Source organism: Bidens hawaiensis, unplaced genomic scaffold (assembly GCF_021521415.1).
Source record: "Bidens hawaiensis isolate Kalapana, Puna unplaced genomic scaffold, B.hawaiensis_p1.1 tig00008096_1, whole genome shotgun sequence".
In the NCBI taxonomy this organism is placed as follows: Eukaryota; Viridiplantae; Streptophyta; class Magnoliopsida; order Asterales; family Asteraceae; genus Bidens; species Bidens hawaiensis.
Window position 1 is genome coordinate 908,506 of NW_027491573.1, and position 23,439 is coordinate 931,944.

Consider the following 23,439-nt stretch of genomic DNA (forward strand, 5'->3'; position numbering starts at 1 on the left):
ATTTTCGGTTTTATATATGCGCATACACACTTTGGTGGAATCTGACAGAAAATCACTGCTTTTTGCTGGAATCTCATTGGGAATCGACAATTTTGGTAAGAACCTTGTCAAAAAATGCCAACTAAGTTTGATTAATCCCAATTTTAGCCAAATTTGACCATTGGTTGACTATTGACCGACTAGCCCAAAATTAATCAGTTAGGCAGTGACTAGTAATTAATCGGCGCATAGTCATTTTTTTTATAACATTGGGCAGAGGCCATGCACGGCTATGCTTAGGTAAGCAAGGCCATGCTCACCCTAGAGTTACCAAAAGTCAAATTCGAGACTCTTCCCCGAGGTCATGCATGGAGTCAAGACAACCTTAGAATGGATAATATCGAAAAGACTGAGAAGTCATGATGCGACGTGCCAAGAAAAGGAAAAGCACAATCGTGCATGTCCAAGCACGAGTGTGCTTGCCTAACAAAAAAAAAGACAAAGCTTCTGCAAATGAGGCTAGAACACGTACGGGTGATCAGAAACAAGGACAGCACGGTCGTGCTCACTCGACACACATAGCATATAAAAAGGGGACTTCTCTTGCATTTTTCTCCTTCCCCGAATCACACGTCTACTCGTTTTCTCTCAAAATTGGGCATGGAACAACCTTTGGAGCTTGGGGATCACTTTATAAACTTTCCAAAATAGCTTTTTATAAAAGAAGATAAGACAATTAATTTAACTGATTAACCGAAAGTATGAACTTCATAGACTAAATTAGTTGTGTTGTTTGGATGAAGATGAAATTTGATATAATTTAATGGTTTGTTTTTAGTAAATTTGATATAATTTATTGTTGAAGTATATACTTATGTTTTTAATTTAGTCTTTGGTCTTTCAAATGTTTTCAGTAAAAAGTGTTATGAACTATGAAGCTTCTTGTTGTACCTATGTCATGTAAAAACCCGCACACTAGCATGGGGATCTCATGTGTATAGATTGATCGATGTATTGGTGGAGTTGGAAAGACACAATATGTGATTAATTAATCCTTGTCTATGCATTTTAACTTAATAAATTTTAACCTTAATAAAATTGGTTAAGTATCCTTAGTAGAAGCTTTTGGTATCGAACCAGATCTCTGCATCAATTTAATTTGATCTTCAATAATCAATCAAACAAAAGAAAAGAATATAATGCTGGGTGGGTTATACGGCGACCTACCTCCACCTTCATCCACAGACGATGATTCCAACACCAACACCAACACCAAACCCTCAAACCCCTCTTCCAATGTCTGGTCAAGCTCCGTTAAAATGGCCCCACCAACTCTCCGAAAGCCATCTTCTTTATCTTCTTCTTCTTCGCATCCCAAAACCCTAATCAAACCCAAATCCAGACCACCCCCAATTCTTGATTCCACCCCCCAAAACACTAACCCCACCTTCCAATCCCAACCCGCCCTTGTCGGTGTCCCGTCCTCCGTAGTCGAAGAATACGACCCCGCGAGACCCAACGATTACGAGGAGCTGAAACGCGAGCGAAAGCGGAAGGCGGCGGAGGCGGAAATTAAAAGGGAGATGGACCGAAGGCGAAAAGAGGAGGAGGAGAGGGAAAAGAGGGAGATTAAGGAGAGGGAGAGGGTGGCTAGTATTAATGTTAATATTAATTTATCGGGTGAGGAGGCGTGGAAGAGGCGGGCAGCGATGAGTGGCGGTGGGGATGGGGATGGGGATGGGGATGGGTTTAGTATAGAGAAGAGTGAGACGGGTGGGTTAGGGGTTGGGGCGGGCGGGCAGATGACTGCGGCGCAGAGGATGATGGCGAAGATGGGGTGGAAGGCCGGGCAGGGGCTTGGGAAACAGGAGCAGGGGATTACGACGCCGTTGGTGGCCAAGAAGACGGATAGGCGGGCTGGGGTAATTGTGAATGCGGTTGAGGCTAAGCAGCAGGTGGAGAAGAAAACCAGAGGGGTTAGTATTAATGGGATGCCCACTCGCGTTGTGCTGCTTCGGAACATGGTTAGTGCGTTTCATGGGTTTATATACACTTTGGTATTTATGTTTTATAGTTTTATTAGGAGATTAAGTATCATGATAAGTCGTAGATTAGGGATTAAACTATATGGAAAGTTGGAAAGTTTAAAACTTTCATTACACAAGAACAAACTAATACGTCGTAGGAAACACAAGAATATATTGGAAGCTCAGTTATAAAAAGTTTGTGATCATATTGCATGCTTGGTTAAGAATCCCACCATTAAATAGCGTTTTAGTATTTAGTAAGAATCACATTTTGAGTGTGTAGAGACGTTATGATAATATATTGGCTACACTTTGAAATTCTCACGCCATGCCAGTGAAGTCAATATCGTTTGCAAGTTGCAGCATCATATTTCAGTGGTCGTCTTAATAGAAACTTAGTTGATAAGAACACATTTAAATTTTTTTCTAACAGTTTTATTATTGAACTTTAGTATAAGCCTGAGCAAAAGATCAATAGTCAATTCTGGTTAAGTTATTTGGTCGTTTTTCGGTGTATTATTGAACTCTTTCATGTAATTTGAAACCAAGAAAAATTTGTGAGCTTTAGATGCCTTTCTAGTTTTCTTTTCTTCTTTTCGTAATATGGTTTTTACTGCTTTTCTTGCGTGTATGACATATGTTTCAAGGTAGAAATGATGTTCTAATCCTTGCAATTATTACATTCTTGGAAACACTTATGTTTTATTTGTTGTTAGTTTGTCACTTAGACCATGAGAAAACTAACCAATCAGTTTTTTTCCCCTTTATTTTTATTACAAGGCTAGAAATGTTAAAGGGCAAAAAAAATATATGCAGCTCATGAAGTTACATTTATGTAATTTCATGAGCTACATAATTCTAACTATATAATCGAAAGAAATGAAAAAACAATATAAAAATTGATTGGTTGGTACTAGTTTTCACGGTTTTCTTGTAACTTTGTGATATGTATTCTGTACAGAGCGTGAGTAGTCATTGGTGTCTGACTGTCTGTAGAAGAAAAGATAAATATCATCTTTTTGACATCTGTTTATTACATAAAAATTTTGTATGCCGTATACTGTTCTTTTCGTTTTTTGGACTTAATCATTGTCATTCTCTTGTTATTGACATTGTAATTGTGGTAGTTATGATGGCTAGATAAATTCTTTTTTAGAGACTTCAATTCTAATGAGGTTGCTTTTAGGCAATCAGAAATACACATGCCTATACAAACGGAAGAAGATTTTAAATGATTGTTTATAGGAATTTGTTGAAGCAAAATTAAGGCTGGAGAAAACTGCAGTTTGTTGACCATTGTGTTTTGCTGACTTGTTTCTGTTTGATATTTGTTTCTTCCCATGCCTCTAAACCAATAGAAAAAGAGTATATCACAGAATGGTATTTGTTTGGTTTGGTTAAAAAGATAGATTAATCAACAATTGAGAGGTCAACTGAATACATAACTCTAGCACGTATCTAATAATCATCTACTAATGGTAAGCAATCATGTGATATAATTATATGGTCATATCAGTGTAGTGAACTCGTTTGCAAATGAAGTCATTTTTTTGTAAGTTTATTTTTTACATGAGCTGTGAAATTGAATATTCTAACATGACATGAAAATTCTAATTTTATTAATATTTTTTGGTATGCGTTTGAAGGTGGGCCCAGGGGAGGTAGATGATGATCTAGAATCCGAGGTTGCAGAGGAATGCTCAAAATATGGAACGGTGACAAGAGTGCTGATATTTGAAATAACCGAACCTAGTTTTCCGGTTGATGAAGCCGTTAGAATATTTGTGCAGTTTGAGAGATCAGAACAAGCAACAAAAGCACTTGTAGATCTTGAAGGTCGGTTTTTTGGAGGGAGAGTTGTACGCGCCACTTTTTATGATGAAGAAAGGTTTAATACCAATCAGTTGGCTCCAATGCCTGGGGAAATCCCAGGCTTTATATAAGATTTCACAAAATGTTGTTTTCTGTTTTTTTTTATGAGCTTTTAGACACTGTAGAAGGTGTATTTTGTAATCAAGATTTTTAAGATTTATTGATGCTTGGTACCAAATATAAAAAAAAGGACCTGTTTTAACCAAGCCTTTTGTGTTTTTTTTTCCTTACATTTCAGACTGATCCTTTGCGTTGGTTAAAATAGATTTAAACTGTAACATGATTGCAAAATATATAATAGATCATCCATTCTTATACACATCAATACATCATCCATTCTTATAATTTGAAGTCTGTCCTATGCCAAAAACAGATGAAAACAAAACAGATACAATAACAAGTCAAAATATGAAATTATTGACACGCATAATTGAAGACTAGTGTGAACGAAAATGATCAGACGTATGCGAAAATAGAATCTGTAAGAATCTCAGGATGGACGGGCATGTTCTGTTCTTTCCAATGTTTTGTTATCCAAAGCTTGGTGTCATGAAAGCTGCAAATCAACATGATGCATACATCAGATAACTGACAAGCAAATTATATTCATTTATGAAAAAATAGCTATGCTATGAGCGAGTTGTATTATGTATGTTTTGTTTGTATGGGAAAATTGGATCAATTTGGATACATTTTAAAAAGTGAGCTAAAATAAAAACATATCAACATGATGCATACATGTTATGACTCCTAGTTTTTAAAAGATTTGAGTTTTACAATTCAAAAAAGACTAGCGGCGCAACTTGTTGCCCATTTGCCTTCTGTCTTGATGTTAAAAAAAATCAACTTGAATTACAAACAAATTAAATGGGTACACTTTAGAAAGATTTGCTATAATAAAACCATGTCAAACAAGTCAAAGCCACTCAAAATATATTTCCAAGGCAGTGACATGTTTCATTCCAAACTAGGCATTTTTTCATCAAAAATGTTTTTGGTAAAAAATGAAACCACTATTATAACCTAAGTTAATACTTGGGCATACTATTCCCTAATTCTTTCCAATCATATTACAAACATTAAATCCAAGAAAGAAAAACACAAAAAAAGTGATCCATTTTAACTAACACATTCTGTGAACTTGTTATTCTCATGTAATCAATAAATATAAAAATAATGTTAACAGAGCATCATACAGTTTCGTTGAGATCTGGCCTTCGGTCGAGTGATTCTAGTGTTATATTATCTGGGAATGCATCAGGATATGTAGCTTTGATCTTTGCTTTTATACTCCTGAAACAAAACCAACATTTTTTTAATCAATATGCAAAGTAAAATTTAACTCTTGTCAAATAAAATCAGCATCATATGGTTTCAAAGTCAGCTTTCATGTAACTCATTACACAAGGGGTAAATGGGTCATAATAGTTTCGAGTTGACGGGAGTAATTTCATACTGTTCCGAGTTTGGTTGGGTTAACTCGCAACACTTTTTGTTTCTTTTTCTAAAGAGCACCAAGGTGTTAATTATGATTAAAGAAACAATACTAATCACAATAGGCCCGCCTAAACTTCATGTTCTTCTCAAGTAGGGAAGTTTTTAGTCATTCCCAAAAAAGAAATTTTGTGTTCGATTATATGTTTTGCATTCATATTATGATACTTTCATGACAGCTAAATGCATCATACTTCTGAATCTGAACACATTTATGTACTCTCTTTGCTCTAAAATAAGTATCTAAATCATCTGGAACGTTGCTTTTAAGTGTTTCCTGCCAATCTCCTAGGAAAATTATACTTGTATGAGAAAAATAAAATTAAGGTTGGATGCCACATTTTGTCAAAACATTATAAGGAAGCTACACCTACTACCATTAATCAGGTAAACGTAGATCGTTGGGCATATGCTAATGCTACAAGGTGTCTACCATGTGACCACTGTTTTACCTTTCACAATTTAGATTGGTAGAAGAATATTCAGTAATTAATTTGTATTCAGTAACACGAGTTATTAACCAAGATTTCCCCTTTTCGTTTCTTGATCTCTCTTACTAACTTCTACACGCACACAATGCATCCATCAACATCAATTCTCCCATAAACCGGTCTCTCTTGCCAAGTGTGAAACAATATAAGATGTGACCCACAATATAAAAAAATGTAAAAATAAGAAAAATGGTATAAATATTATAAATTTTAGATTATTTTAAATAAGTATAAACCTGTAACAAAATACAAACATCGTCATGAACACCAAAAAAAGGACCACATAATACCAGCATATCCGGTTGAATCCCTCCCATCAATATGATACTACGAACAAAATCATTTACCGAATTATCAAATTTTAGTAGTGGTGTTAAAATGAGCATGTTTATACGGTTTTGGACTAACTGATATATCATTTTAGTGCATGAAGAATTGAATCGGGTCAGGTTGGATGAGTTGGAAAACATTACTCATCCATTTTGAATAACTAATGTGTTAATATGATCACGAAATCTATATGAAAACAATAACGATGCATTTTTCTATATTCTATACAAGGTGTTTTAGGAAGTAGCTTCCGACAAGGTTTATGCCACCAAGTAATCAAATGCAAATAAATAAGATATCGGTAACGGGTTGCACAATCACATCTCTAACATGTCAAAATGGTGATCTATGCAGTTAATGCCAAAAAATAGCGGAAATCGGTTAATGACCGATATCCGAGATATCGGTTATTGCGGTGGGATAGCGGTGTGTGTGTATATATATATATGTATAACACCAAAATTTATCTAATATTAATACTTAAGTCTTAATACCAAAATCATAAAAGTCAACAGTTCAAAACACAAAATAACAATATAGGGCTTATGAGCATCAGCTGGAGTGGCTGGAGATTGGAGAAGAAATAGGAAGTTGATTGTCGATGTTTAAAGCCGTTCAATAATAATCAGATATAGGGCTTAGGGTTAAATCAAATGGAATTTGGCTGTGAGCCAAAAAAGGTAAGGGTTTGGGCCAAAAAGTTTTAACAAATTTGGGTCAAAAATATTTTACTGATAAACTCGCCGATTTAACCGATATATCGGTAGTCAAATAGCGGTAAATATCGCCGCAAATAGCGGAACTGATATTTGGACCGCTATTTTACTGAAGGACCGCTAACCGCTATAGCACCGATATTGATAGCATAGATGGTGATTTTGACCTGTTACAGATGTGATGTTACACACCTTTACAGCTGTGAAATTAATGTTAAAGAGGCTCGTATCTTAGTTATCTAGCCCGGTGGCCTGAACCTCGTTGGAAAGCTACTTCTTAAAACACCTTAAAAGCATTAAATGCACTGAGGTAGGCTCTGTAATCATATTAACACATTAGCTATTAAACTTTGAACAAGTAACATTTCTTAAGTATTCAACCCACCCCTACTCGTTGCTTCATGTACCAAAAAGATATCATTTTTTGTCCAAACGTCGTATTAACATGCTCATTTTACCACCAATAGCAAAAAAAATATCTATTTAGAAAAAAGACTTTGTTCAAAGTATGCTATTGATGGCACAGTGTGATCCATTTGTGGTGTACCCGACCAAGTCCGTATTTGCTACAAGTCTATGCTTAATTATTAGAAAAATCTAGAATTTACTAAATTTTCTTCCTTGTATATTCTTTATTTTGTGGACGACATCTTATTTTGTTTCAATAAATAAAAATCTCGGTGCGCGACTTAATGACCCGAGTTTTTGTGATTTTTCAAACTAATTACCGAATAAGATTTGTATTGATCTACGAATATTATGCAAATGGTGGTTTAATTTAACATATCACCTCAACTTTTGGAAGATGTAATCAAGGTCTGATTTCATGGACTTCAAAAGGCGAGTATTGGCAGAGAGATTAGTGGAAACCTCAGCAAAACAGTGTTCGGAGTAGTCGTTAAAATGAGAAAGGACTGCATTACTATCCTGCAAACGCCCTAATCTGCAATTTTGTAATAAATAACCTAGCTAGGGTTACAAACAAAAGACTATTGATTGGAAATGAATATAATATAAGATCGTACATGGTATGCTGCAACTGATTCAATGAATCCAAATGGTGTTGATCGATTAGGGTTTTGAACTCATGTGATACCTCTTCCGATGTTGCTGTAATCGCTTCTGCTGCTGCTGCTGCTTCTTTCTCCATCGATCGATTGTGTTCATCTGATTCTATACTTATCCCCTTAATAAAAGAACAATTTTAGGTGTATCCGTTAGATCCTTTTCGGTTAGAAAAAAATTAAAAACAATAATAATCTTAAAACAAAAAAGTTTATTACTGAGTTAAATAATTTTAAAATTATTTTTATTGTGTTAACCAATATTTTTATAAAACATTGTTAAAAAATTAAACACCTTATTCAAGTTATTCATTTGTAACATTCGGTTCGATTTTTAGAACTAAACTTTCTTATTACAACTCATGGAATATCGCATATATGTTGAAGTCACATGCTCACATGACACACATGTTTACCTTTCGTCATACCATACGACATGTATGATATGACATAATATAATGTCCATACTTGTTGAGTTGTTTGGTAGTCTTTTAATAATTTTATTAAAAGGTTTTCTCCGAATCAGTAAGCATTATTACTTTACCAGCAAACACATTTAAATCGATCAGCAAACTTGTTCCTCACTAAACTTCAAAATGACGTTAAAATAAATAATTTACCTCGTTATTCAATCACATGTGGTCAGAACCGTTAAGTCACTTACGCCCTGTTCTTGAGTTTTTTTAAATGAGGGAAAGGAAAGGAAAACTAAGAATAGTTAAAGAATGGGTGTTATTGAGGTTTTTTTTAGGATAGAAAGGAAATGAGTATGAGAAATTAGGAAGGATTAAATTAATGTATTTTCCCAATAAGTTATCCTTCTAAAAATAGGATAATTACTGAGGATAACGGTTTTTTAACATAGTTATCATTTTTTTTCCTCTAATTTCCTTCTAACCCAAGAACAAACCTAATTAAAACAAAGAGTAACTTAACTTATCATATCATAACGTAACATAACACGTGTTATATCAAACAGCTTCGTAGATTGATTATGAATAATATAAGTAAAGTAAAGTAAAGAAAGGCGTTGTGACGTGAAAGTCGTTGACGATAGAGAACATTTTGGGAGAAGGAGCACCACCAAAACCAACATTCAATTCAATTAAATATTCTTCCTTGAACCAGACCAGGTATGCTTCCTTCTTTCCCAATTGAAACCCTAGCTAGTTTTAGTTAGTTACTTTCGTATTTGTATCAGACCTACGTCTTCTTTTTGAAATGGATTGGGGGTTTTTGGGTTCATAATCTAATGATGATTTGACTTGACTTGTGCTTCCAGATCCAACTTCATTAAATTAAATCAAATCTCATGTCCACTTCTGCTCCTGAGATCTCTGGTATGTATGTATGTATGTATGTATGTATGTCTTATTGTTTCCAATTAAATTTATCTTCTCATTCATAAGCTTTTCATCACTCATAAATATCATTAGTACAATAGATTAATATTAATTTTTAGTATTAATCTTGGCGAGTGAGTCTATGCAGTAGGATATATCGGTTATCGGTCCCTTGGTAAAATATCGTTGCAAAATATAGGTTATAATATCGGTCCTGATATTATCGACAATATTGATCAATATATCACCGATTTTCCCGATACCAGTTATTTAAATCTTCATTCTCAATTTTTGTTTGTGTTTTAAGTCTTAATCAGTTCCTACTTGCTGCTACAATTGTTAGTGAATTTTGTAATTTGCAAAAGGTTAATTTGTTAATGGTAGGAGACTGAGAGTATACTGAATTCTTAGGGTTAAATTGCTTTATATATATAAATTTTGCATGATATTAAAATTACCGATATCTCAAATATCGGCCCTTGACCGACATCCGATATTTTTTCGCATTAACTGCATAGGTAATTATGTAGTGTTTTGACAATATTAACTGACTGTTTGGTGATCAAACAGATAGTAGTCAAAGTGAGATGGGGCAAAGCCAAATGGATGGTCAGGATCAATCTTCACCAACTGCAACTGCAACTGCAGATGCCATTTCTCATCCTTCAAACTTCCAGTATCCAACTTTGGTATCCCTTTCAAGTTGCTGAATCCTTCTTTGTTTATTTACCTTCAAATTCTTTTTGTAAAACAATGATGTTGAGATTATTACGAAAAATATGGTTTACAAGGTTAAAAGAACAGAAATAGTTAAGTGTTTTATTGATTTGAAACTTGAACCTCGTGTTGTGTAAGCTAATAGTTTATGTATGATATCAGGGACTAGCAGCTTATCCTTATCCGGATCCTTACTACAGGAGTCTGTTCACTCCATATGAAACACAGCCATATCCAACTAACCCCTATCCGATGCAACCTATGGTATTATTATTATACTACCTCCTGCTTTTGACCCGTTAGTGATCAAATTTGAACCCAATCGAACAAATGTTGGTTGTTCTAAAAATAGATTTTTTTATCAGGTACATGTTCAGTTGATGGGAGGTGGTGTTGGTGTTCCTTTGCCGTTGTCAGATACAGTTGAAGAGCCTGTATTTGTGAATGCTAAACAATATCATGGCATCTTGAGGCGCAGACAGTGTCGTGCAAAAGCTGAATCTGTAAAAAAAGCTCACGAATCTCGAAAGGTACCACTTTTGCATCTAAGATCTTTTAGCTAAATTAAGGTTTACAAAAGTACAAGTTATAAGTAGAGAATTCGGCTCAAATATCTGCGCAGACTGCGCAGATCAGACTGTATCTGTCAATGATTCTGTCCAATTAACCTGCATCCTATTATATAACTACAAATGATAACTGTGGCATATTTGTCAAAAAGTGACAAAAACCACAATTCATCAGATGGAAACGAGACCAGTTATACATACCAGTTAATGACAGTTTCAACTTAAACGTTAATAAATGTTAGAATATATTAAGGTTAGCCGCCGTTAGGGTTAGGCCCATTAGGATTACGGTTTCATATTTGACACTCTAGAGCCCATGTGTGGTTGGTTGGTGTCATTGGGTCTAAAGCAGTTTATTGGTTAGACCATTCCTTGTGTAGCTGATATCGATTAAACCATGGTTTATGGAGACATACAACATTTGGCCATCAGGTTTAACACTGTGTGTCTTTTCTAGGTTTCAAAACAGATTAGGATTGAATTGACGGTTGACGTGGAGTGTGGACAAGTTTTTTTCTGTTTCTTCCGAGTTTATTAATAAATACTTAAGTGTGCTCAATATGATTTCAACTAGTATATTTTTTGCAATATTAGTCGCTGTTTTTAATGAACTTACATTATCGGTGACTTTCAACCCGATTGATTTGTTTCTTAATTTTACATTAATTATAGTTTAGTCCGTGATAAAATTTGTCCCATTTATATGAAATTGGGTCAAAATTGCCACATCTTATGGTCAGATCTACATTAGTTTTATGTATGCTTAAATGTATTAAAAATTTTAAGAGAACTGCATTAATTCGTTAAAATCCATTTTTGGACATTCTGAATTTAAACCAAACACAACACACATGAAGTCTGGCCATTTAGTTTGTGGGACTTACTGAATATTTGTGAAATTGTAGAAGCCATATTTGCACGAGTCACGACATTTGCATGCATTGAGAAGAAGCAGAGGGTGTGGTGGTCGGTTCGAGAAAAAAGATAAGCAACAAAAGGAAGATGAAAATCCCGAGTCACAGTCGCAGGTGAATAATATCAATGTTAGCTCAGATAAAACCTAGAAAAGGAGAGATGATCTGCAGTAGCTGGTGCAGCCGAGGTTGTTTCATTTCATGATGTCTATATTCTATAAAAGTTTTAGTTCATGTTCGGAATCAGTTGTGTACTTCCTTTTGACGGTTAAAACCCTGTTTGTTGTGAAAGTTTTTATACGGTTTGGTTAGTGGTTCAAGTGTTATCATTATAAAATCGCCAAATTATAAACGAGTACTTATTCTTAACTTGTTGGTCGTGTTATCAAAGTTGTCCAGTTAAATCGTTGAATGAGTACAATGGCTGTGTTTATCAATGCCATTGATCGTGGATCAGTTACGAGCGGCTAACCAGGGTATAAATTAACCGGGCGGGCCTTCAAAAACCCAGGTGGACTGGAACCGGGCTAGCTGTTTGGACCCAATCGAAAGAAAGATAAACCAGTCAAAAGAAAACAACTAAAGAATCCTGTCATAAGTTTATAAACTTTGTCATAGATGCAGTTATGATGCAATGTATGTAATATGTATTGATATTCAGTTGGAATAAAGAGAGTTTTCTTTCATGCTTTACTCATGTTAGCATCTTATTGGACCTGACGTGTCGTTTAACATCAGCTTGAAGCATGTTGTTAATTGTGTATATTACGTGTTGCACCCTTTTTCTCATAACTACTGTTTTATCCCACTGGAATTTCGTAGCAAGTCTTTTAACGAGGCAACATAATCAACTTCATAAAATGATAAGTTGGTGTCTTTTAACTTTTTAAGGGACTTGAGACATGGTTTGTTCCTTGAGAGATGACATCCCAGGTTATTATGATGTTGGATATCTATCAGACTAAGGCTCGTTCATAGTCCGAATACGATTTTACTTCTTGAAGTCAATGATTTCAACATATTTAAGAACAATGTGGACTCGAGTTGATTCAAAGAAGCCCAATTGTATCGTATGAACTATGAAGACAATGTATCTAGCATCGTCCTAAACAGAGAAACCTACATCAAAGATCAAGTACTTATATTAAAAGATTGGATTCCATAGACTGAGAGGTATATGTAAAATCAACGAGTAGTATTCACGTTATTTTATTTTTCCCTTAAACTAAGTTTTGTCTCACCAAGTTTTCTTAAGTTTTATTAAGTATAATGAAAAACCGAGCCAGCGTTATCAAGTAGTATAATTTTGAGTGTATAATACAAAATGTCAATAGTGTTATAAATGCAGTCGAATGTTTGGCTTAGCCTAGTTGTTTATGGACTTTAGGATTTCTCGAACATACCAGTGTATAATGTAAACACATATATGGATATTCGGTTGTAATAAAAAGAGTTTTTGCTCCTGTTTTTCTCGAATTTGAACTTTTTTAATAATCACCCTTATATTAAAATCAAATTACATAATCAATCCTCGAATTAACAACAACATCAATTAATAGTCAAGTGTACAAAGATTCATATTTCCTCACTCATTTCCACTTGAACCAGTTGGTCTGGAAGTTTAAGTTGTGGTGAAGGAAGCAATCTTCCTGCATATAAGCTGTTTATAATCCAACTATAAGGCATCACAGATATCTTTTGCTCTAAGGCGCATTGTTTCAACTGACGCGAAATACCATTTTCGTCGTCCACAACAATAACCCCCACCGACACCTTCTTAGAATCAAGACTCTTAACCAACCAATGAAACGTTTTAAAAACCGACCCGCCTCCATGCTTTACAACCTTTCCCATTTTACTGCAGAAATCTTGTTTCCCATGAAGCATGATGGCAATATCCTCAAAAATAAGATGGTTACCGGTTGCATGATCGTTTAAAACCGTGTACTTCTTATGTGGTAAGATCAAACCTTCATCAACTGAATCAAACAACCATGTTATTTTGAGAATACTAGCATTTATTGCACATCCATACAAGAACTTGGTTGTTAGCAGCTTTTTGGGACACAAAATAAGTGGATGTTTTGAGCTTTTCTTTTTTCTGGATATTGAAGGAATATCATCAAAAACTATTCCGCCATTTTCTTGAATTAAATTCTTGATCTGTTTATGTTTCTTAACCGAAAATCCCGTTAGTAGAAACTTTAGATCTTGCAGTAATGTCTTGTTGGTTTTTTTAACTTCCCGAGGTTTAAATTTGCTTCTTGTTACCCGTCTGCAAATTCTACCTGCAACTGAAGGATCTTTGAGTCGCGTTTGTGGTGCTTTTTGGAACTTTTTTACTTGTCGATAACAAATTTCGGTTTCTGAAAAACGGACACGTTTTCGTCTCGGAACTATAGATTCTACCTTTTGGGAAACCATGGTGGTCTCCTTCTCGTGTTGACCAGTCAACGCAGTATCTTCTTCTGCAGTCTGATTATGTTTAAATGATGATGATTCGACACGCGTATGTTCTTTGTCTAAATAAGGAGCGCATGTAGGATAAAGCATGCTGTAAGCTTTAAGGGATGTCACCTGTCTGTGTATAGTGGGTGAACTCTCACGATTAAGTTCTAAATTATCCAGATTCGGTTGAACCGTGGGGCCCGGATGGTGGTTGTGATTTTCCTGGTGTTCGGTGTTCTGAGATGCGACACTATCAGAAGCATAGCTGCAAGGAACAACAGAACACATAAGGTCCATAGGGGAGACATTGGGAGAAAGTGCCACGTCACCAGGAATCAAATTCTCGTCATTATCAGTATACTCGTATGCATGCTGAAGAACTACACTTGATTGAGAGACGGTTGTGTCTTTATCTTGTCTGATCTGTACGCAGGAACTCATGTCGGGAGCAATATCAGCAGATTCTGAGAGAGAACTCGTTTCATTAGCAAATTGCTCATTAGTAGTTCGTTTATGTTTATCATTTGCAACTGCGGGAATGCTTTCTTCATTCTGGAAACAAGAAGCGAAAATGATATCGATTAGTACGGTTTGTGAACCGAGATATGATTTCAAAAAGAATAATTCAGAATATGTTAAGGCTAAACAAGTTAGTGGAGGGCAGTTTCGGAATTTCCCGGAACAATGCTCACCTTCAATGTCCAACCACCAAACCAGCGGCTTTGAAATCTATCTGGAACCAAACTTGTCATCTTATCTAGTCGTTCTATAAAAGAACAGAAAAGTGAAAACAAATTTATTAATAATTCTACACAAATCCATAGACAGACATGAAAAGATAATTTACAGAGTAAGCACCAACTAGGGTGTAAACGAGCCGAGCCCCTCATGAGCTAGGGGTGTGCATGAAACAGAAAACACGGACCCGAAACCGAAAAAACCAAACCAAAATAACCGAACCCACACAAAAACCAAGGTTTAGTTTTATGTTTTCGTAAAAATCGAATTTTCTGCAGACTCGGTTTTGCATGTAACCAAAGCCGAAGCAACCGAGTCGAAATGACTTTATGGATTTTCATTTTCTATTTTGAATGTTAAGTAATTTATATTAATCAATAAAGTCATTACTTTGGGCCAATTTTTTGACCCATGAATTGCAAGCCCAAATGGCAAAACTGAAAAACTGGGAAAACCAAAACTAAACGGTTTTCAAAAACTCAAAAACCAAAATTTTGGTTTCAGTTTGAGCCAAAAACCGACCAAACCGACCCACGCAGACCCCTATTGTGAGCTACTAGAGATTGGCTCGCTAATAGCTCAAACTGAGTTTGGCTAGCCTTGCGAGCCTAAATTAGCCCTTTATTCGTATAAATATAATAACTTTTATTTAATATAATGAATATATTACATAATAACTATGACAAAAATAACTAAATAAAATATATATTACTTCTATATAAGATCATAATCATAAAAATATATAAAAATAATTATATATGTATATACATAACAGAATCAATAAACTCGTACACATATTAAAAAAATGCAAAAAGGCGACATACTACCATTAGATCTTAAAATGGTTTGAGATGTGATATCCTCAATTGAAAAACCCTCTTTCTGCAAGCCAGCCTGCAAATCATCATAAATGATTTATATATTTTTTTTATTAATATCTAAGTTGATATAGAGAACTAAATTTGCTTGAGAATCGTTAACTCGCCTCTGTTGCACAAAAATCAGCTTGCTCAACCGAACAGTTAAACACAGGATCAACATCACATGCCAGATCAGCGTTCCCCGCACCTAATGATTCATAATCAACACGTTCCTTGCGTGTAACATGTTCACAAGATTCCAATACAAAGCCCTTTGATAATATATTCCCCTCGTGTTTGGCATTAGATGTATAATTTTCAGAACCGAAAGTATCATTTACATGAGATACGGAACAATAAGCACTCGGGTCACCATGGTTTGCAACAGTTAACCCTACATCTTCATATGCATCCGCCATGGTCAAGTAATCCAAATCTGAAAAAAAGTCAAAGTCAACCTCACCGCTTTCCTCAAGCGAGTTACCAAGATTCTCTCTGGAATTCTCCAAACGGGCCTGTTTTAAGCGTACTGCAGCCTCGAGTACAGATGATGGAATAATAAGCTCATCTTTTAATACCTTGTGTATTGTTAACGCTTCTGATGCTGCAACAGCTAGTTCAATCGCATCGCTGATGTCAGTTTCTTGACACGTGGCATCTACTTTAGCGTTTGCCTCGGTTTGCTCCTTAAAGGTTGAAGATTTGGGGTGTGTAATTATTAATTTGCCCTCATCTGGGATACCTTTGGATTTACTCAAAGTTGGATTGAGTGAATACTGAGATTCTTCGGTTGATGACAGACGAGGACGATATTGAACTTGATGCTGAAAGTAAAATAAAAACTCGACAGATAAAAAGGTTGCAGTTTTATTATATATCTGACGAGTAGGAAAGCTTACATTGGTAGAAGATGAAGGAAAACTCATTGGCGAATTGTCGTCATCGCCGGATAAGAATAAGTGGAGGCTCTTACACGTACTGTCATTCGACAAATTCCCATTTTGTGTAGGAACAATGTTTTCTTGAAGGTGACCGATATCCTAATAATATTAATAAGAAGAATTCATTTAAAGGTTAGAGCATCTATCCAACCAATTGGAAGTGCAAGAGCATCAAGAAACCCTAATAGACTGATTCAAATACTGTAAAGTTTATGTTTTTAATTAATTAATTATGTTGTTTTTAATACCTGAGAAGGAGTAGAAGTTGGTTGATTACAAGGATGAAGCCAGGCAGGGAGCCATGCCTCTTCCTGTATGTAATGTAAATATTATCATATATCAAACCTAATAAATAAACTTACAATCTTATTATTATTATTATAAGCAGCTACCTATAACACAACCAATGCATACATACCTCTGAGAAGTGAGGAGGATGAAACCCTGATAAGCTTCCCTTCATTGCTCCACTCCTTGGCGCCAATACTTTGAGTGAGTATATACACTAGTTTTATCGGAAAAGGTTCATATTAGAGAAAATTACTGCTTGTGTCATGTGGTTTTAAGAAGAAGTCATAATGAGTCCTCAAAAACAAATTTAAATTGTTTGGTTCCCTGTAGTTTCAAAAATGAATCACTTGAGTTCCTGTCAAATATGGAATTACTAGTTTACCCTTTTTTATAATCTATATGAGTCCTTATGGTTAAGTGATTGCTCAATTTTAGTCCCTCTTTAAAAATTTTCCCCAAATTACATAATTAACCTCCAAACTATAACCAATCAAGCCATAATCAACTAACCAAATCATAAACAACCAAAAATAAATAAACCGAACCTTTTTATTAACAAAAATAAGAAAACGGAACCTTTTTTAACAAAAATAAACGAACTGAACTATTTTTTTAAAAAAAATAACGAACCAGACTTTTTTTAACAAAAATATGAACCGAACTATTTTTTTTTTAAATAAACGAATCAACTACTTTTTGATAAAGATAAGCTAACCAGGCTACTTTTTTAACATAAATAAACGATCGAACTACCTTTTTAGCGAAAATAACGAACTATTCTTTTACTAAAATAAACGAACGTAACTACTTCTAAAATAAGCAATCAAATCGCACTCCACCTTAGCACAAGCTACGACAATATTTTTATTAAAAGATAAGTTTAGTTTGTTTGTTTTTGTTAAAAAAAAGTTTGGTTTGTTTATTTTTGTTAAAAAACAATTTTGGTTCGTTATTTTTGTTAGAAAAATAGTTTGATTCATTTATTTTTGTTATAAAAACAAGTGTGGGTCGCTAATTTTTGTTAAAAAAGGAACTTGATTCGTTTATTTTTGTTAAACGAAATGAATTACTTGTTGAAAAAAGTGGTTTGGTTCGTTTAGTTTGCTTAAAAAATTAGGTTGGTCTGTTTATTTTCATTAAAAATTAGTTTGGTTCGTTAATTTTTGTTGAAAAGGTGGTTCGGTTTGTTAGTTTTTGTTAAAAAAAATTGGTCAAGTTTATTTATTTTTGTTAAAAGGTGAAGGGACTCAAGGTGATCAGTTATGAAAGTTCAAGGACTCAGAGTGACAATGTATATATATATATATAAGTGAAATGTCGAATCTACCCTTGAAGCTAACATAATTAAGTAACAACAGGGACTCAAATAGTTTATTTTTGAAGCCACAGGAACTCAACCAGTTCAAAATTTCTTTTGAGGACTCATTATGCCTCCACCCCGAAACTACAGGGATGAAAACAGTAATTTTCTCTTTATATTATTATATTAACAAAAAATTATGATTTGCCTCCTTTTTTTTGTTTTTGTTTGTAAGGGTCTAATTCTCAAACTGGTTGATTTGCATCCTCGTGGTTGACCAGTCGACGACAAGGGCAATATGGTCATTTTGCACGCAAACCCCCTTATACATTTGAACCCCTCGATGAAACTTAGGACGTAGGTGAAAATTAAGTCACTGGCTTCTAGTCCTCTCTGTCTCCTTGTAATTTTTACCTTTAACTCTTCAATTGAGATTCAGTTTGAGCTCGTTTAGTGCATTTGAAGTGGATATGGTGATTGGTTCTTATAGCATACGGCTTGAAAGTGAGTATTTTGAGCCGAATGATCTTTACGGTAAGCAGTGGTTTTAATTAATTGGATACCAAATTTTTTCAAATTATTAGTGTTATTGATTGATTAATGGTACTCAAAGCATTATGAGCCAATTTCATACCATATATTCATATATCATATAATTGCACTAAAAAAACACTGCATTATCTCTCATATTCACTTAAATATTACTCCATTCGTCTCATTAAAAGTGTCTATATTTCCTTTTTTGTTTGTCTAATTACAAATGTCCACTTTCGAAATTTATTAGCCAATTTTCAAGTTTACATTTAAACACACACAACTAACATTAATAAACAATATTGGTGTACCCAATTTCCAATAGAATTATTGTCATTTGGTAAGCAATAAAAGTAATAATTCAATATACCAATATACCTTGAACTTCATGTTTTTTAAACCATGAAGCTTAAAAGGGACAAAGGGAGTACTTTTTATACCTTTATTATTATATTTTCCCTCTTTGTCACTTACAAGCACTTTCAGAAAATATTTTAAAACGATATGAATAGTAAAACTCCAAATTTAACTTATTTTTGCATATAACATTTCCTCTCTCTTTTACATAGAACCACTCATAACCATACCATATAATTTTCAAATATCTCTCACATATTTACAGGATAGTAACACGATGCTTACCATAAAATTGTTCCATGGAGGCGAGTTCATAAATAATCCGAAATTGAGTTATGATGGTGATAAAATAAGCTTTGTTGACTATGTTGAGGTTGATAAATTTTATAAAGGGTGCTTGAAAGAAGTTTTTGTAAGTTATAAAAAGGTTCCATACAAAGACTCCAGTCAAACTAAGGGTGAGGATGAATTGTGTGGTATTGATGATGGAAAAGCTGATGAAGAAAATAATTATGAAGAATAGAAGATAACGAATCAGATGGTAGTGTTGATTCTGATACTAATTAGTAATTACGTAATAGAATTTGAAATGCTTTGGATAATGTAGGAGTTAACATGAGGCTATATAAATGTGGTTTTGATTATGATGTGGATGAAAGCACATATGACAATAAGGATGGAGATCGGTTAAATCCTGACATGGACGTATATGAGACCTTTGATTATGAGAATTTAAGGACTAGTGTCGCAAGGAAGCATAAAGGGAAGCAAACTTTCCATTTTCACTATTTTCAACAACCCCCATGTGAATGAAGATCGATCAATACATACAAGTGTCAAGATACAATTATAACAGTGAAGTATGTGTTACCTTTGAACCCTCCTTCGTGAAACATACATAGTCTTTTAGTTGTTAGCAGGCGCACTACCTTGAAATAAAACCAGTTTATGTAGAGATCATCGCACTACACACAATACTCTTTCTAGCATGGCCAATGCATCATTTTCGAGTACACTATGCTCCTGGAACACTAGACTAGTTTTGTAAGAGCTCTAGAAACTGTGTGCCACACAATTCTATTCGAAGCGACCACATTAACCAACTCATGTCAAAGTATGAGTGACGATTACTGATATATTAGATGAAAATAATTAGGTTCTATGTTGTCTAGTATAACTCTTTATTAAACGAGTTAATCCGATCACAACCAATTTAACAAACAAGTTATACATTATATTACTCACTTCCCGGTCTTCTATTGTCATATCACTCAACTCAAACTTTGTAACAAACTACTCATACTTAGTAACAACCAACAACACGGGAGGTTAAAAACCCGAACTAATATCTCCCTAATGATGTAAACAACATCATGTAAAATTGGATGATGTAAACATATGTACCTAGTTACCTAAGTGCAACATATATACATACATTATATATCTGCAAAACTAATTTAACTTAATAAGCAGTTGGTTGTGCATCATCATAGTACTCGTTTTTGTGAAACACGAGACTGGCTACCGCTCTATCGATAACATTTGTTTTTGATTCTCGTCCTCCAGCGCTGAATGCACAAACCAAGATAATATTAGTAACTATGAACCAGTCGATTTGGACTATGTTTTTCTGTTAGCATAATCGATTTGTTTGTAAATATATACATATAAAAACTACACTAGAAGAACATTAATATAATAAAAAATAATTATTAAACATTTGAAAAGAACAAAACGCTATACGCACCTCAATGTATCATCAATACAAGTTGTCATAGATTCTCCATCTCCACATGAGTTGGTTGATTGTTTTGAGCTTTCTGCAAGTCGGTAGAAAGCATCTCGGAAGCAAAGTCGAGTTTTGTCCGTGAACTGCTAAGAAAACACTTTATTAAGCATGTTGACAAGTTCACACAAAATTTGAAATTTCCAATAATGCCCATGTAAGTATCACCTGTGCAGTCACCCTTTCAAGATCATTCAATACTAATTCTTCCATGTTCTCATTGCTTGTATATTGCTGCTAACAAAAACAAAGAAACAAACATGAGATACAGAATACCGATTAGTACAGACTTTAACTACAATTTAATTAAAAATATAAACTTTTTCTCACCTTTGGCATTTGATTATTTGTTGAAATTTCACCATTTACCCAATCGGTTGATGGAGAAAACGCATGTGTTTTGAGGTATTTCGAGCTTCCAAAGCTTTGCCCATGGCTTCCAACATATTGCGAATTCATCATTTCGCTCTCAAAGATGTTGTTAGCATCATTACCTAGAATTGTATTGTCATGAGGCTCGGTTGAGTCTTTAGTTGGATCCTCTTCAAGGAATGAACCACTGTAAAACGTACCCAAAATCACACCATAAGAATGCAAATTTTAAAAACCATTTATTCAACATATTGTTTTTAAGGGGTGTTTGGATGTGCGTTTTGAAAATAATATTTTCGTATTACAGAAAATGGATCGGATTAGAGTCAAAAAAGACTTCATCGGAACCGATTACTTTCTTACCATCCAAAAGAGTGAGCATTGTCACTCCAACCTCTTCTTTAATTAATTAGTGAGACATGTAATACGACATTAAATCAAGAATCTTAATCCCAAAAGTTGAGCATGTACAAGAAAATGTCATTCATATGATTGATTCTGGCTTCTTCCTCCGCAAATTGTCGATAATCCGCTTCGTTATTCCACAAAAGGGACCCGCCATTGTTGTACAACTCCTGAGTCATGCTTGAATTGTTAGATTTTGATGTTTCGTTATTGGATTCGTCAATTGAAGAGTAAAAGTTTTTGCCACCGTTAAATCCGAGTTCTTCTCCTGAATTAAAGTTCTTTTTCGGAAACGGAGAGTTAACAAAACCGGTCATTCCCCATTGCAACCAGTTTTCTGGTGATGATATCATTTGTGGTTGTTCATAATTCTTTGGAACCACAAGATCTTCAACTTCGTTACCGAAATACCACTCCATAGTAATAATAATCACTGTATAACAAAACCCATCAAGATTATCACATTTTAAGTCAAGAAGAAAGTCAACTGACCATAAAAGTCAAATCTTTGAAATTGGATCATATGTAAACCTTAGAACTATTAACATATCTTGAAAGCCCTTGTGATTTAGATTACAAACACTAAGGTCAAGCTAAAATTAGTCATTTGTAAGCTAAAAAAGTCAAAATTAAGCAGGATATTAAAGTCAAAGCAACCAAAAAGTGTGAAAACAGAGGATCTATCAAGCATTAATTATATAAAACAGAGCAGAAACATTTAACTTGCAAAATTGTAAATTAGAATAAATCTAATAAACCCCAGATCAAAAAGTAAAACACAAAATATTAAAATTAAAATTAAATTAAAATTAAAAAAAAAAGAATCACTAAACTTCCAAAATAAGGAATTAAATTAAAAGGGTACGGTATAAATACAAATTATTAAAAAAATAATAATAATAATCACTAAAGTTCCAAAATTGAAGCCCAGATCTAAATAAGTAATTAATCAAAATATTAAAAAAAAAAGAATCACTAAACTTCCAAAATTAAAGAAACCCAGATCAAAATAAGTAATTAAACTCAAAAGGGTTTGGTAAAAATACAAAATATTGATAAAAAAATCATTAAAGTTCCAAAACAAAAGAAACCAAGATAAAATTAAGTAATAAATAAAAAAATAAAAAATTTTAAAAATAAAAAAATAAACCCAGATCAAAATAAGTAAAGGGTTTGTTATAAACACAAAACATTAAAGAATCAATAAAGTTCCAAAATAAAAGAAACCCAGATGAAAATAAGTTAATTAAACTCAAAAGTGTTTGGTAAATTATTATTAAGGTAACAGATTTAAGCAAAAAACTTTGAAAATTAAGAAAGCTGACCTGAAAATAATAAACCAGCAAAGGGGTTGTAGAGGCGGCGGTGAGAATTGAATTGAATTGGTTGGTTGCAGGACTTGCGGGATGATGGATTGTGTTGTGTTGTGTGTTTACAAAGAAAAAAAACTGGAGAAAGAGAAAGAAGACAAGATTTTTTTATTTGATTTGTGTGGTGGGAAATTGTGGTCCTGAAATTCGTGGTTAATAATACGCCTCCATCTAAATCTGCGACCTCCTTAATCCACGTTGGCTTTCATGGGTCCCACCACCACACCTCTTTCTCTTTCCTTTTATATTATTATCATCATACACAACAAAACACTGTCGGGGTGTTTGGGATTCCTTATTTTACCTTCTTATGACTTATATAAGTTATAAGTTATAAAAAAGTGTTTAGATTTACAAAAGTCCTTTTCAATAACTTCTTATTTACAAGCTTAAAATTTAAGTTTTCATAAGTTAGACTTTACTAACTTATCTTCTTATCAATATCAGATTTCGCATTACACCCTCCTTCCACCATTCCACCCAGCTTCAGTTACCATCGCCTACCCCTGCCAATATCTAAA

General features: G+C 34.1%; 6 protein-coding genes across 9 annotated transcripts; 2 read left to right on the forward strand and 4 right to left on the reverse strand.

Moving 5' to 3' along the window:
* The first annotated feature begins 1,128 nt into the window (after positions 1-1,128).
* Positions 1,129-4,061, forward strand: LOC143636982 (DNA-damage-repair/toleration protein 111-like). Its single transcript, XM_077104449.1, has 2 exons — positions 1,129-2,003; positions 3,653-4,061. The coding sequence occupies exons 1-2, from the start codon at positions 1,179-1,181 to the stop codon at positions 3,947-3,949; spliced, it is 1,122 nt and encodes a 373-aa protein (XP_076960564.1). The 5' UTR covers positions 1,129-1,178; the 3' UTR covers positions 3,950-4,061.
* Positions 4,062-4,410: 349 nt separating this feature from the next.
* Positions 4,411-8,059, reverse strand: LOC143636983 (kxDL motif-containing protein LO9-177-like). The gene is made up of 4 exons (XM_077104450.1): positions 7,935-8,059; positions 7,700-7,852; positions 5,075-5,171; positions 4,411-4,434 (listed from the first exon to the last, which is right to left on the reverse strand). Exons 1-4 carry the CDS (start codon positions 8,057-8,059, stop codon positions 4,426-4,428), a joined length of 384 nt encoding a protein of 127 aa, XP_076960565.1. The 3' UTR covers positions 4,411-4,425.
* A 1,125-nt stretch (positions 8,060-9,184) lies between these two features.
* LOC143636984 (nuclear transcription factor Y subunit A-7-like) lies at positions 9,185-11,885 on the forward strand. The gene is made up of 5 exons (XM_077104452.1): positions 9,185-9,313; positions 9,887-10,005; positions 10,196-10,297; positions 10,399-10,563; positions 11,508-11,885. Exons 1-5 carry the CDS (start codon positions 9,286-9,288, stop codon positions 11,664-11,666), a joined length of 573 nt encoding a protein of 190 aa, XP_076960567.1. The 5' UTR covers positions 9,185-9,285; the 3' UTR covers positions 11,667-11,885.
* A 1,124-nt stretch (positions 11,886-13,009) lies between these two features.
* LOC143637029 (uncharacterized) lies at positions 13,010-15,592 on the reverse strand. The gene is made up of 3 exons (XM_077104496.1): positions 15,530-15,592; positions 14,657-14,730; positions 13,010-14,516 (listed from the first exon to the last, which is right to left on the reverse strand). Exons 2-3 carry the CDS (start codon positions 14,714-14,716, stop codon positions 13,092-13,094), a joined length of 1,485 nt encoding a protein of 494 aa, XP_076960611.1. The 5' UTR covers positions 14,717-14,730; positions 15,530-15,592; the 3' UTR covers positions 13,010-13,091.
* Positions 15,591-17,004, reverse strand: LOC143637030 (uncharacterized). 2 transcript variants are annotated; one of them, XM_077104499.1, is made up of 4 exons: positions 16,922-17,004; positions 16,752-16,814; positions 16,462-16,602; positions 15,597-16,386 (listed from the first exon to the last, which is right to left on the reverse strand). In XM_077104499.1, the coding sequence occupies exons 1-4, from the start codon at positions 16,964-16,966 to the stop codon at positions 15,679-15,681; spliced, it is 957 nt and encodes a 318-aa protein (XP_076960614.1). In that variant the 5' UTR covers positions 16,967-17,004; the 3' UTR covers positions 15,597-15,678. The 2 variants fall into 2 exon arrangements, with proteins under 2 accessions (XP_076960613.1, XP_076960614.1); XM_077104498.1 differs by having other exon boundaries at positions 15,591-16,602.
* A 3,343-nt stretch (positions 17,005-20,347) lies between these two features.
* LOC143636985 (protein LNK3-like) lies at positions 20,348-23,133 on the reverse strand. 3 transcript variants are annotated; one of them, XM_077104454.1, is made up of 6 exons: positions 22,874-23,133; positions 21,615-21,981; positions 21,102-21,330; positions 20,940-21,008; positions 20,733-20,857; positions 20,348-20,553 (listed from the first exon to the last, which is right to left on the reverse strand). In XM_077104454.1, exons 2-6 carry the CDS (start codon positions 21,965-21,967, stop codon positions 20,448-20,450), a joined length of 882 nt encoding a protein of 293 aa, XP_076960569.1. In that variant the 5' UTR covers positions 21,968-21,981; positions 22,874-23,133; the 3' UTR covers positions 20,348-20,447. The 3 variants fall into 3 exon arrangements, with proteins under 3 accessions (XP_076960569.1, XP_076960570.1, XP_076960568.1); XM_077104455.1 differs by lacking the exon at positions 22,874-23,133 and having other exon boundaries at positions 20,940-21,005; positions 21,615-22,230; XM_077104453.1 differs by lacking the exon at positions 22,874-23,133 and having other exon boundaries at positions 21,615-22,230.
* Positions 23,134-23,439: the final 306 nt, after the last annotated feature.